The sequence below is a fragment of the Taudactylus pleione genome, unplaced genomic scaffold (assembly GCF_031769625.1).
Source record: "Taudactylus pleione unplaced genomic scaffold, aTauple2 ptg000629l, whole genome shotgun sequence".
NCBI lineage: Eukaryota > Metazoa > Chordata > Amphibia > Anura > Myobatrachidae > Taudactylus > Taudactylus pleione.
The window spans coordinates 2,816,110-2,830,552 of NW_028285031.1; the positions used below are offsets into that span (position 1 = coordinate 2,816,110).

General features: G+C 46.8%; 1 protein-coding gene across 2 annotated transcripts in view; it reads right to left on the bottom strand.

Annotated features, from left to right (window-relative positions):
• The window catches only part of TBC1D9B (TBC1 domain family member 9B), an 81,073-nt gene that overhangs the window by 54,573 nt on the left and 12,057 nt on the right, over positions 1–14,443 (bottom strand). For both annotated transcript variants that reach the window (XM_088454756.1, XM_088454755.1), the window contains exons 3-8: positions 8,711–8,829; positions 5,931–6,159; positions 4,225–4,483; positions 2,699–2,906; positions 1,628–1,858; positions 971–1,114 (exon numbers count right to left, since the gene is read on the bottom strand). In XM_088454756.1, the coding sequence (XP_088310882.1) occupies positions 971–1,114; positions 1,628–1,858; positions 2,699–2,906; positions 4,225–4,483; positions 5,931–6,159; positions 8,711–8,829 (1,190 nt within the window). The remainder of the gene's footprint in view (positions 1–970; positions 1,115–1,627; positions 1,859–2,698; positions 2,907–4,224; positions 4,484–5,930; positions 6,160–8,710; positions 8,830–14,443) is intronic.

Below are 14,443 nucleotides of genomic sequence, written 5' to 3' on the forward strand. Positions count from 1 at the left end.
CAGCAGGACGGAATGGTTCGAGGAATAGGTTAAAGAACTTGGCCTCCAAATTCCCCAGATCTCTGTCCGATCGACCACCTGTAGGATGTGCCGGAGTCATTGGATTAGAAGTCAGGTACGTTTTATATAACAAGACAAATGGAGTGGGGTCTATCAGGCAGGTTAAAATTGATAATGAAAACTTCGGTTTACAATCTAATGGGGTAAATGGGCAAATCTGATAGTGGGGTAAAAGAAGCGATAGGGGTTCAGAGTAGAGATTGGGGCAGTGTACAAGTGTGAGTAGTATAGGTGGGAGTAAGCAAAGTTCCAATGGCTTCTTAGAGAGCATATGAAGATTTGAAGGCTGTGGGAGAGTCTGATTGGGAGTGGTAGGGAATTCCAGCATTTCTATATTCTGGAAATATTTTGAGTTACAGTAAATGATTGAATTTAGTTAGTTGTTTGGGGACAAACAGTTGGAGAAAACTAAAGCAGTGGTAGTAATAGTAGTAGTAGAGAGAGGCTGTGTCAAGTGGGAGCTTCTATCATATCGGTAAGATCAGCACTTGTGTAGAGGAGGATAGAAATGTGCTAGAGGAGAGGGAGAGAGGAAATTGGGACTGATTAGGATGAAGGGAGCAGGTTGTAGTGTGAGATGCAGAGACGTCCTTGGTTACTGGTCAGAACGATGCGTTGATTGGGAAGTGAATTGGGATGTGGGAGGTATGAGGAAAGGAGTCCATTTTTTTTGTCTATAGGTGGCAATATCATTGGCTGTGAGCAGGGTAGGAGGAGGTGGCGCAGGTGGGAGAGGGGTCATTACAGGTGCTAGCCTAGAGCAGGGCATCTCATCTGTCAATAAATAATTCCCATCCTCCATTAATCTTTCCTTTTTTTATCCTCATCTAAACCAGAATCCACTTTTAATTTTTGACATCCTATAGTGAGGAGGATATAACTAATCGCTTAGAGAACAGATATCTATTACCCATTTCGGACTCAGGTCTTCGGTAGACTCTCTCGGGAAAAGTTTCAGAAGTCCATGAGAGGTGGTCGGTGCGTCACCGCTGCTAGGCGTCGGAGGGATGTTGGAACAATCATCAGATGGATTACTGGACACAAGCTTTGTGGTCTATCGGGGGGGAGGAAGAGTAACAGAAACAAGAACCTCTTTAATTAATAAGACTAGCTGCACATTCATTGCTTCTAACGACTGATTCAGATATTTATGGCCAAGCAACTGTATCCCCCTTTCTAAAACCAACTATGTCAGCGAGTCACTGTGTACTCATACAGTTGCATTGTTAGTGCAATAAAATAATTAGGATAATATTCAGTTATCCGGACTTATTGGGGGGCGGTTATTGAAACTGGCGCACAGGGAAAATGTAACGTAACACAGACAAACAGATTTCATTAGTCTGACTGGTTGCTATCGGTTACAGCATCACGTTTCTGTGCACCAATTTTTTATAAATGTCCCCATTGTCTTTACATTCCACAGATTACACAAAATGTAGAAATGGGACAAAAACCTATATAAAACTTGGGTGTCGGGGTTACTTTAATGCGAGTAGTTTGCTTTTAGAATGTATTGCTCCTTTAGAAACTATGAAATTGGAGGAAGTAGCAGACTCCTGTGCACCTCATATACGTTAGTCCCCCTACTTCCTTTCCTTGTGGCATCTCGGTGGTTCCCGCCATTGTCTCCTCCAGCTTTCTGCAGTGATGTCTTCTGTAGGAAATCGGAGATGCGTTCTACCAGGAAGTTCCTGTCTTTTAGATTGGCGAATAGAAAAGTCATTTTCCCTTTAGTGCTGATAGACAAAGGGCTGGGCAGCACACTGGAACTGTCGGCCTTCTCCACTATGGTTACCTGTGGTTCAGAGAAATTGTGCATTACAAATGAAAGTTTTGAGTTTCAGTTTATGAGCTGGTAGTAAAGTCACCTAGGACCTGGGTTGTCCTGACACAGGAAGACTATGATGTACATAGTATATAAAGTTATATAGATCTTCAGCTCTCAGGCCAAGCTACCGATCACGTCTGGCGTTACTGCAGAATGTTAGTGCGGCCAGAAGATAACCACACACAAATTGAAGTCATCCACAGATGGCATATACCACCAATATCCAATAATGATCCTACAGATTTTGGTAGGATCATTACTGGACATTAAAGCCATGGAGAAACAAATAACATGAAGTTGAGTCAAATGGCCGATGTAGGCTGGCATATAGCACAGTGTGCGGCCATCTTTACTCACGCTGTTAACGGCTTTAAAACACATATACTTAATTACTTTTGGTAGACAGGCAAATAAGTTAAATAGCTGAGTGGTATATCTTAATTGCTCTGGGATGCTTCTTGGATAAAATTGCATCTAGTGCATAAAACACAGCGGAGCTCTGCCGGATACTTATATGGGCAACCAAGATAAAAATAGCTGACTGATTATTTGAATACAGTAATGTATAGTCCCTATAAATATACATTGTGCTCCTCATCTGCTGGGGTTGGAGCACCTGGTGTTCCAGTTTTAGCAGCGGCTCTATTTTGGGCCCCATGAGTTATATGTGGCACAATGAGTGAGGGAACATCCTCACTCATTGCGTTCTGGGCACAGATGTAGGTGAGCTGCATTTATCTAGGCACATGTGAGCTCTTTCATGGATTCCACAAAACCATGACACCCAGGTCAGCATCCCGCACTCACTTCACGGAGAGGTATAATTAGGTGACAGGCCTCCTCTTCCTTGCTGGCAAAGCAGATGTAGTTGTTGGAAACAAACATTTGGCCCGGGATATGCATCTTGGCAAACGGCGTCCACAGAGTGCAGTCTGTGTGCCCATCCAGCCGCTCGTCTCTGGGAAGTCGGAAAGTAGCCCGGTACTGTTCATTCTTTGCCCTGGCATCCAGGTCTCTGACAAGATAGACAGGATACTGGTAAGATAGTCAAGATATATGAAAGTACACAGGACATCATTTCAGAAACCATTAGAGACCTCACATGAAGGGAGATGATATTGGCACAGGTTTCTATGCTGTGACCAGGTCTCCCTTACCCATCACCCCTCACCATACATCCGCTGCTGTACATGTTCTATTCATTGTGTCTACTGAATTATAGTGCAACTAGAGAGCAGAGGAGACATACCCCTTTTCCTCTACCACCGGTGGAGAGATTCTAATGAATCTGATTATGCACTTCCCTCCTAGAGGTCTCAGGGATCCTAAGGGAAAGCTCAGAAATCTCTGGCTGTAGCAGAAGACTGGTGGTCTGATATCTGGGCACTATCCTAATGAATCTGATGTTGCTTTGCCTTCCTAAAGGTCTAAGGGAGCCTACAGTTAAGAAATCTCTGGCTGTAGCAGAAGTAAGACTGGTGGTCTGATATCTAGACACTATCATATTGGAGCTCTAATTGGCTTGGAGGAGGCACCAGAACTCGGGGAGTCCAGCTCAGGGAAGTTGTGTAAGCCAGACAATAAATCTCCCAACCAAGACTGAGCTGAGCAAGAAAGCTAAGTGGGATGAGCTCCTTCTCCCCCTACACACTGGCAGCGAGTAGACAGGGAGCAGAACACACCCTACTGCCATGGAGTATAATGTTAAATTAAGAGCATGATCAGGATGATTCACCTGCAAGGCAAGTGGCCTGGTTAAAGAGACTGGATGCTGTATTATATCTTGCCAACATTTGTTTGTTGGTCTGTGCACCACCTATAATGTGTGTAACATTGACTACCATAAAGTAGGTGTTGTGTTTAACATCTCTGAGTTATTGCTGAACAAATAAACATCACTGTTCCATCTACTTTATTCCATGCAATAGGCCTAAACCTAGTGTATTCCTGTAACCTAGAGATGAGCACGAACACACCCCCGGCTGTACTGTGTTAAACCTAGCATTGTTAGACAATGTTCTTCTCATTACCCAGCAATCCTGGTTTAAATAAACAGGAGGATCCAGACAGAGTAACCTGCAACTACAGCACTGCAACAGACGCAAGCAGTTCCAGGTGGCACTGCAAGAGCCTACTAGTGGCATTGATTCTCCTACAATGGGGGCCACAAAGTGACCTCTTCCAGTTGGAGGGTGTCTAGCAGCCAAGTAGCACCAGTAGGACTTATCAGTTACAGCAGGGTACTAATGGTAAGTGAAACCTCAAAACAAAGTGCTGTAAGACCTCCCCCCTGAAGGTGGCCAATATGCCACTTGTTAGTGCAAAGTGCACACCTTTTCAGAGCAGAGATGTTTTTGAGTGGACGTGTAGGTTTGGTCAAAGTCCGGTCCTCGAGGAAGTCCTCGTTGTCCAGGAGCTGTCTCATGGCGATGTTGGCTAGCTGCTCCATCAGCTTGAAGGTCTCACTGATGTTAAGAAACATGGAGAAAAAGTACTCGTTGTCCCGCGTGCTGACTTTGATGCATTCTGGGAAAAGCAGGGTGGCGTTCTTTTCTAGCTGAGTAACATCAAGCCACTGGATAATCAGGGTCACTGAAAGAAGTAAAGTTACACAGGAGAATAAAAAGCTCACAAAACGAGTAATCTGCTTCAGTGACTCAGCTCATTTGTTACATAATCGTAATAGTCTTTAATGCAGCAAAGAAAAAATCCTGTCTCCTACAAGGCCTGAACTGCAAATAGGAATAGTCAGTTTGTTGTTGGTATAGACAGAAAGTCTAATGAGAACAGAAAGCATCCTCCACTAAAGTGTGTACATACGTTTATTACAGCTTTCATGCAAATCATGTGCTACTTCCATTATATGGTCTTTCTATATATTTTCTTGCATGAAAATATCAGAAGTCAGTATAATCAGTCCACATTACCGTGTTGTGGATCTCTGCTTACAAAGATGATATAAAAACCTCCCTGAAGAGCTTGTCAATTTAGCACCTACTTTTACATGTCGGTTGTCAAACAAGAGAATAACTAATTGCACAAAATGCAGGATAAATACCACATACTTTGTTTTTACTTGAGCTGACCTTAAACATTCCTTGCAGCTTCTTAACATTGCACAGAGTCTTTAGTTAAAAAAAACACTAACACTAGAGGAGTATACACTATAACAGAACATGAGAGGGCTGCTGCGTAGCCAAACAGTCACAATCTAATGCTGGGCACACGCTATAGACGATGTGTGTACCCAGCGAAGGCACGATATATCGGGTGGTCTGTACACACTGCACGATGTAGTGTACGACCTCCCCATATGTGGTTCCCTTGTCGCATCCAGAGTGTCGGCCACCGGATCTTCCGATCTGCTGTGCATACACATTGAGCAATGTGGCCGATACATCGTTCCGCTCTACGCAAGAACGATATATCATACAATATATCGCTTAACGTCTACCCAGCTTAAGACGATGGATCTAACTTCCAAAGAACACCGGACCTCAGCTCTTCCAACGATGCCTATATGTGGCCTAACTTCAACTGGTGCAACTAAAGTGCCTCTACTACGTTCTCATCCTTGGGAAGCAGAAAAGCCTGAAGCGTATTCTGAGAAGCTATATACAATGAATCAGTCTCCGACCTCCTGCCATTTTAATGCCGTCCCTTTTAAAGTTTTCATTTCATTTATTCTAAAATACAACTTAGAATTAGTTTTGCCCTAAATGAAGTATATCCGAGAGTGAGGCCACATCACTATTTGTCTTAATTACATCCTCTTATGTTGGGCACCTAGAAATATGCAACTTGCACAATGCTTCCCAATACAACTACAGGATAAGAGCCAGTATCTGCCGTACACAACTGGTACTGCAATCATATGTTTCTGCTAAGTGATAAATGGCTATAAGCCTTCCCTGCCAGGCCTCTAAGATGTGCCCTCTCCTGTTTTGGTCCAGGAATACAGTCAGGATTTGGTGGTGGAACCTGACATGGGAATACGTGTATTTAATTCTGATTGTAATAAATAAGATGGATGTCTCACCTTCTTTCCCTAACAAAAAGGAATAGAAGCAGAGATGATTGACAGACAAGTAGAGCCAGCCTTGCCGGGGAACACGTCCTTTCCAGTAGCTGCAGGAGTAATAATTGACCAGCTTCTCCCCCTCAGGCATTCCAAACTGCTTCCGCATTTTCAGCTCAGCCTCCTTGAACTTCCCAGGATCCTCTTCATCCTTGGGCAGCAGGCTCTTGTTCTCCTCCGCAATTATACCCTTCCATTAAAAGTTACAAAGCAGTTTATCAACCTCATTCAGATAGCTTTGCATAGGCATAGCAAGTGCTTTTAATGATTGCTTGCCTTCACCCCACATTTAAGAGACTATACAGCGCGAGCTGCCATATTGTGGCCTCATTAGAAGGAATAGAAGTTTACAAAGACAGCAACAGCGCCACCTAGAGAGGTGGTCTGAATTGTTCCATGTCAATCAAAGCTTTTTGCTGATTGGTGTCTGTTGGTTGCTGCAGAAGTGCATGTTTGTAAATAATGGTTTCCTAAGTAATAAATGAGAGCAAGGATATAACCAGACTCTTCAAAATAGAAATACAACTAAGTTACCATTATACAATAATCAATGCTGTCTTGTTTATGAACTCAAAGGAAATACAATTAATAGACCTCAAACGGTCAAACGAAGTGAACAGGGATTTGTACGTGTACCTTGGTTCTACCGAGATGAATGCACCCATGCAGGGCCGTAACTAGGGTGGTGCGACCAGTGCCATGGCACAGGGCACCACAGGGCAGGGGACGCTGTTTGGGCCAGTCAATTTTCTGTTTATTATCATTCTCACTTGTAGCTTCCTCTTATTTTATCCCCAGCATCTCCTATCTCGTCCCTGGCCCTTCCCCCGTGATGCCATGCCCTTTTTTTCGGGTGCGTTATGTCCCTATTTGAAAAAATAGGGGGGCTCCAATGATCTTTCTGGCATAGGGCACCAAAAAGTATAGTTACGGCTCTGCACCCATGTGTAACATAGTCCTACTACTGCTTTGCTTGAATTTAAAGAATTGCCCTCTGGAAAAAAAACACTAAAATACCTAGTTTCCAAGAACCAGCAGAATTATGGCATAGTGCAAAAAAAAAAAAGCATTTGTGTTACTAAGCCTTCTCATCGGTACGTGCATAAGGCACACAGACAGCATTAATACAAGGAGATTATATCAGCATAAATATCTAACAGCAACCAAGATAATCAGGCACATCTGAGAATAAATACAAAAATAATGCCCTCTTTAATAACTATGGCTCTGCCATTAAGAACAGTAGTCATCAAATAAGTTCATTATTTATTCATAAGACTGATTACATTAAAATAAACCGTTCATGCACATTTTAAATCAAAGCCGAATTACCTCGGTAATCTAAGGCTGGCACTTGTACTTGGGTATTACTGAAGACAGAACAAGACAATAAAACATAATAAAAGGTCTGTAACCTGTGACTCCTGACTCACACTAAGAACCTCACTAGACAATAAGGCGTTTTCTCTGGGGTTATTGTAGGGACTGTGCTCAGTTCGCCTATGACACAAGGAGCTGGCTGAGTCGAATTGTCGGGTCTACGGATTTTAGCGGTTGCCAGTCTGTGACTTAATGCAAATGCCAATACAGTGTCCTTCCCTGGTGCACAACTGTGAGTCTGAATGTGCAAGGAATGAGGCGCCCACTGTCAGCGTGCGTAGACGATTCAATACCGATTGATGCATCTATGGCAGGTGCAGTTTCTTCACCCAAGTATGGGCTCCTATGTGAGTGATATACGCAACAACTTTCAGCGACACTCCCATAACACGCCGATAAGACGGACTATCTCTGTGCATGTGCTGCCTGCCTACGCCCCCCACATTATCAACACATTTCTGAAGCTGGGTACACATTAAACTAGGGGTGGGCAAAAAGTGGCCCCTCAACTGTTGTAGAACTACACATCCCAGCATGCCCTGCCACAGTTTTGCTATTTGGCCATGCTAAAACTGTTGCAAGGCATGCTGGGATTTGTAGTTTAACAACAGTTGGAGGGCCGCTTATTGCCCACCCCTGCATTAGACGATGGTTGCACCCAGCGACGGCAAATGTTACGGCATGGTATATCGGGCGGTCCGTACACACTGCACGGTCTGGTGTAAGATCGCCCGATATGCCGTTCTCCTGCCGCATCCAGAACCATGATGTCAATCCTTGAAGCTTCAGATTGACCTGCACTGCAGCCACACCTGAAGATGCGACAAACGACGCGCGGGAGTGCGCAATAGTGCTTACACACTGGACGGTGTGGACGATATGTCGCTCCGATTTGTCCGGAAAAGACAAATCGTCCAATATATTGTCTACTGTACACGTCCCGTCCGCCTCAATTGCATCTCCGGCTCTGTGTGCACACTATAGGAACGCATGCACAGTGCGCAATAGATGCATGCACAGAAGAAATCAAATCGCTCTACTGCGTCCGATATATCGCCAGTGCGTGCGACTCAGATTCAGGCCTGAGAATCTTTTGAAAAATGACAATATCCCCAGGAAAATGACTGGCTGTCATATACTGAAATACTTCCACACTCTTTATTATCACAAATCACTGAGAACACAGACTGCCAGCACTGTTAGCAGAGATGAGCACATTTCACACTTCTGCTTTCAATAGAATGCTCCGTGCTGTCAGCCATGTCAGGCTCTCAGCGCCTTCAACGAGCTCACAGACCGCACAGAGAGAAAAAAACTTTCCCCTTCGGTGTGGATATAAAACTGCCAACACTAGGCCTTACATGGATCTTCCCTTTGACGAAGGTGGTGATGTCGTCCTCATTGTCAAAGATTGCCAGAGTCTGCAGCAGGTTATTCTCCAGCCATTCCCAGTGCTCAGTGATCACCTTCCGCGATGATCCTAAAGTAAAAGGTCTATTAGAATCTACCATAATCACACCCCAAATTACATATGATCATCCTTCTGTACAACAGCTTAGATTATTTCAATTCACAGCCAATGGGAGCTTACAAACCGGACACGCGTTACTGCCGCGAGTTGCCATATTATTTAGGTCAGTGCTGAGGAAGCTTACAGGACCCCCAAAACGTAAAATGCAACTTGCCCAAAGTAAAATACTGATAACATTCCCAAATATATATGTTAAGGTTTCCATCCACTGACAGTACTATAGCTGTGCAAACTATCGGCGCCACCAATCTATGCAAATGGTGGCTGATCGCAGCATTCTTCTAACACCCGACCCCTCCTCCCGGAATACACTGTAACTCAGATCTTCAGTTCTTTTAAGCTGCTGAAATAGTTACACACATATATTGTTAAACATTATATTTCACTCTTTTACATAAATCAACATGTATCTTAGATGCTTACAGTCTTTTCATTTACAATGGGCTATAGGGAATGTATTCTGCTGCACTTAATCATAATGAAGGTGTGGCCACATCAAACAACCAAAGAGACAGGCGGACAGATAGCACAGGAATAAATTATTATCTCTCTAATGTAGACATTAGTATAATAAATGCATTATCTCATCTTTATTTAGAGGAGCAAGTATGCCAGTCAATTCTCTGGCCCAAAACGCAACACCGTTTTTCAAGAAAGTGTCATGCCGACCATAAATGGAGACTGACAGGATATCTGCAGCACTCATACTAAAGACAAAAAACATCCCTTTACACTGTCTATGTTTGCGTGAGAATAATTTATTACAGTGCTGCCAATTCAGAGAAGTAGCCGTTAGCAAAATCCAAGGTCTCAATTCTTTGAAATGCTCTCTAATCGTTCATCTACCGCAAAGCATCTGGCTGCCAGAAAATAAGAGGAAGGAGGATGAGGATGTAAGAGAGAGGTGGAAAGAGAGAGAGAGGAGAGGGGGGGGGGGGCAGCAGGGTAGGATGGAAAGGTCAGGAGGGGCAGAGGGTTGGGGGTAAGAAGAGAGTGACAGGGGAGGGATCAGAGGTGGGGAGAGAGGCAACACACAACATAACATGTGCCACCTAAACACTGTATGGCAAATAAGTAAATATGAAAACTCTTATAGTACAGTTATAGTATAGGCAGTTTGAGAAGTTGCAAAAATAAACAAATAAAAAATCAACACAAAGAAAACACTGAAGACTAACACAATAATACAATTATCTTTCAATGTCTCTAGTTGACAGAGGAAATCTGACTACTTGACTAATTATATAAAAATATGAGATATTGTAAGAACTTACCCTTGTTATCTCTATTTCTACGAAGTCCATAGGGTTCCACAGGATACCTTGGGGTATAGGTGATGACGTCAGGCATCAGGCACCATAGAGTTAAGTTTTCAGCCTCCCAGGATGCACTAGGGTCCCCCTCCTATACCCCGCCCCCGAGCAAAGGCATCTCAGTTTCGTACCAAGCCATAGGCCGGAGGAGGAGAAGGAAGAGAGAGAAAAAAGATCTGGACACACACAAGAATCACATTCTCACCAGAGGGAGACGGAAAAACCGGTGACCAGAGCAAAGCCCATCTGCAGCACAGTGCGACAGGGTGGGAGTCCTGTGGAACCCTATGGACTTCGTAGAAATAGAGATAACAAGGGTAAGTTCTTACCATATCTCATATTTTCTACTTCAGGGTCCATAGGGTATCCACAGGATACCTTGGGGATGTCCCAAAGCAGTATCTTTTAAGGGTGGGGACGCTCCTGTGCTGAAAGGAGAATCCGCCGCCCGAAGGAAGCATCCTGAGAGGCGAAGGTGTCAAACGCGTAATACCTCACAAAGGTATGGACAGAGGACCACGTGGCCGCCTTGCAGATCTGGACTGCAGAGGCACCACGTCGAGCTGCCCATGAAGGACCCACAGACCTAGTGGAATGAGCCTTCACAGAAGGAGGAACCGGCAGGCCTTCATGAAGATAAGCTTCTGAAATCGCCATATGGATCCAGGCTGCCAAAGTTTGCTTTGAAGCAGGCCAACCCTTTTTACGGAAGCCATAGAGGACAAACAAGGCGTCCGACTTCCTAAACGAAGAAGGGCGGTCAACATAAGTCCTTAAGGCCCGCACAACATCCAAAGTGGCCTCACCCACTGAAAGTCCAGGTGAGTTAAAAGCCGGTACAACTATTTCCTCGTTAACATGAAACTGGGAAACAACTTTGGGAAGAAATTCAGGACGAGTACGTAGCACTGCCCTGTTCCCATGAAAAATCAAGAAAGGGGGTCTACAAGAGAGAGCCCCTAAATCAGAAACACGTCTGGTCGAAGCTATGGCCAGAAGGTAAACAGTCTTAGCTGTTAGCCATTTAAGATCCACTGAGCCCAGTGGTTCAAACGGCGGTCCCTGGAGAGCCCTCAGGACGACAGCCAAGTCCCAAGGTGCCACAGGTGGGACAAAAGGCGGCTGAATTCGCAGAACACCTTGCATAAAGGTGCACACATCAGGGATTGTAGCAATCCTACGATGAAACCAGACCGACAGGGCAGAAACCTGCACCTTCAAAGAAGCAAGGCGAAGCCCATGGTCTAGTCCCGCTTGTAAGAAGGCTAGCACTCTAGACAGATGAAACTCCCGCGGTGCATAACCTCTCGGTCGACACCACTGGAAGAACGTATGCCACACGCGATGGTATATTCTCGCGGAAGACGGTTTCCGAGCTCTTAGCATGGTTCGCACTACAGAGCTGGAAAACCCCCTGGACCTCAACATGGCCGTCTCAACAGCCACGCCGTCAAAGACAGCCGAGTCAGGTCCGGGTGAAGACAAGGACCCTGTGACAGAAGGTCCGGTCGTAGCGGTAACCGTAGAGGACTTTCCACGGACAGACCCTGCAGGTCTGAGAACCAGTGCCGTCTGGGCCATGCGGGAGCTATCAACAGGAGCGTCCCTCCTTCCTGTTTGAATTTCCGGATCACTCGCGGAAGAAGGGAAACCAGAGGAAACAGATAAGCGAACCGGAACGTCCACCGGACGGACAGAGCATCCACCAGAGACGCCTTTTCGTCTCTTGTGCGAGACCCGTACACCATCAACTTTTTGTTGTGCCGGGACGCCATGAGGTCGATCTCTGGAAGACGCCACCTGTCCACCAGTTGAAACACGTCCGGGTGCAGAGACCATTCCCCCGGATGAACGTCCTGGCGACTGAGAAAGTCCACCTCCCAGTTTAGCACTCCCGGGATGAAGACTGCTGATATGGCCGGAAGATTGCGCCCATACCAGGTTTTGGGACAGCTCCACGAGAGCCGCCCGACTTCGGGTTCCTCCTTGCCGATTTATGTAGGCCACGGTGGTAGCGTTGTCCGACTGGATCTGCACTGGGTGACCTTGGAGAACCCGGTGCGCCTGCTGGAGAGCATTGAAAACCGCTCGGAGTTCCAAGATGTTTATTGGAAGCTCTGTTTCTGCCGGAGTCCACCTGCCCTGGAACAAGTGTGGACCCGAGACTGCTCCCCAGCCCCGAAGACTGGCGTCCGTTGTTAACAGGACCCAATTCGCCACCCAGAACGGACGACCCTTGTTGAGATGGGTCGTCTGCAACCACCAGGCAAGAGACAGGCGAACCTCCGGAGTGCGCACCATCGTCTGGGACTTTAGACTCTGAGGCAGTCCATTCCATTTGGTGCTGCAGAGGTCTGGAGTGAAACTGGGCATATTCCACCATGTCGAAAACCGACACCATGGAACCCAGTAACCTCATCGCCGAGTGTAGAGACACCCGGCGGCTCTGTAGACAACTGCGCACCCGCAACTGCAAGGCAGAGATCTTTTCCCTCGTCACAAAGATCCTTTGCTGTACGGAGTCCAATAAGGCTCCGAGGTGCAGAATCCGCTGAGACGGGATAAGGGTGGACTTCGGCCAGTTTATTAACCAGCCGTGCCGTTGCAGTACCGCAATGGTCAGGTCCAAGTGGCGTAGAAGGAGCTCCGGAGATCCTGCCACTAAGAGAAGGTCGTCCAAGTACGGCAACATGCGGACATCCTGAAGCCGCAGGGAAGCCGCCATGACCGCAATCACCTTGGTGAAAACACGTGGTGCTGTCGCCAGGCCAAAAGGTAACGCCCGGAACTGAAAGTGATCGCTGCGGATTGCAAGCCTGAGGAACTGCTGATGGCGCGAAAGAATAGGGACATGCAGGTAAGCGTCCTGTATGTCCAATGACACCATGTAGTCCCCAGGTTCCAGTGCCAGAATGATGGACCATAGGGTCTCCATCCGAAACTTCGGCACCCGCAAAGACTTGTTGAGAGCTTTGAGGTTGAGTATCGGACAAAACGACCCATTGGGTTTCTGCACCAAAAAGAGATTGGAATAGAAACCCTGGCCCTTCTGGGAGAATGGAACAGGCACTATAACTCCAGCCTGGAGCATATTGTGCAAGACCTTCCGCAGCTCCGCGGCTTTGTTCCGGTCTGATGGCAGACCCGTGGTGAAGAATCGAGACGGGGGTCTGTGCCGGAAGGAGAGGGCATACCCGTGTGAGACCACCTCGAGAACCCAAGTGTCTGTCATGGTGACCGACCAACACCGGGCGAACTGCAGCAGGCGGCCTCCCACCTTGGGATCCCCCAAAGGGAGGCCCGGACCGTCAGGCCGCAGGCTTGTCATCTGGCTTAGGGGCCGGACGTCTGGTACTCCAGGCCTGCTTCCGGGGCTTGGCCGATTTTTTGGGGCCAGCCTGTCGGGGAAAGGACTGTGCTTTAGGCCTACCCTGGGCCCTATAAGGCCGAAAGGACGGCGTACCTGAACCGGACGGAACTGCAGAAGACGGGAGACATGCCGATTTTCTCCGTTAAAAGGCAACGCTTCCAAACCCTTTTTGGAATCAGCGTCCGCCTTCCAAGATTGCAACCACAATGTGCGACGAGCAGCTGCCGAAGAAATTCGAGACGCCAGGGTACTAATATCCAAGGCCGCTTCGTTGATATAAGTGGCCGAATTCCTGGAGATTGCCGATCAACTCCGTCTGTTCAGCCGAACAGTCGGAGTCAAAGGACGCCTCCAACGTATCCGCCCAGCGCTCCATAGCTCTGGCAACCCAGCAAATGGCCATAGCTGGCCGCGCTGCCCCCCCCCGCAAGGGAATAAACGGACTTTAGGCAGATCTCCACCTTGCGGTCCGCAGCATCCTTAAGGGAGGACATGGATGGCATGGGTAAAGTGGCACTCCGGACGAGGCGTGTCACATGAGAATCCACCTGTGGAGGGGATTCCCACTTAGAAAAATAATTATGCGCGAACGGATAAGCCACCGCCAAACGCCTCTGCAGCTGGTATTGTTTGCCAGGCTGTTTCCACGCCTCCTCTAAATGGTCCACCAACTGACCCGAAAGAGGAAAGACTGTGGCGTCACCCTTAACATCCTTAAAAAAGGCATATTTGGATTTAGACGCCGGAGGAACTTCGTCCTCAATTACCAAAACGGTGCGGACTGCCCGAATAAGTCCAGGAATATATACCTTGGACCTAGCGTCCGCCTCCTTAGTACGGAGAGGTTCCTGGTCGGAAAGATCCAGAATCTCCCCATCAT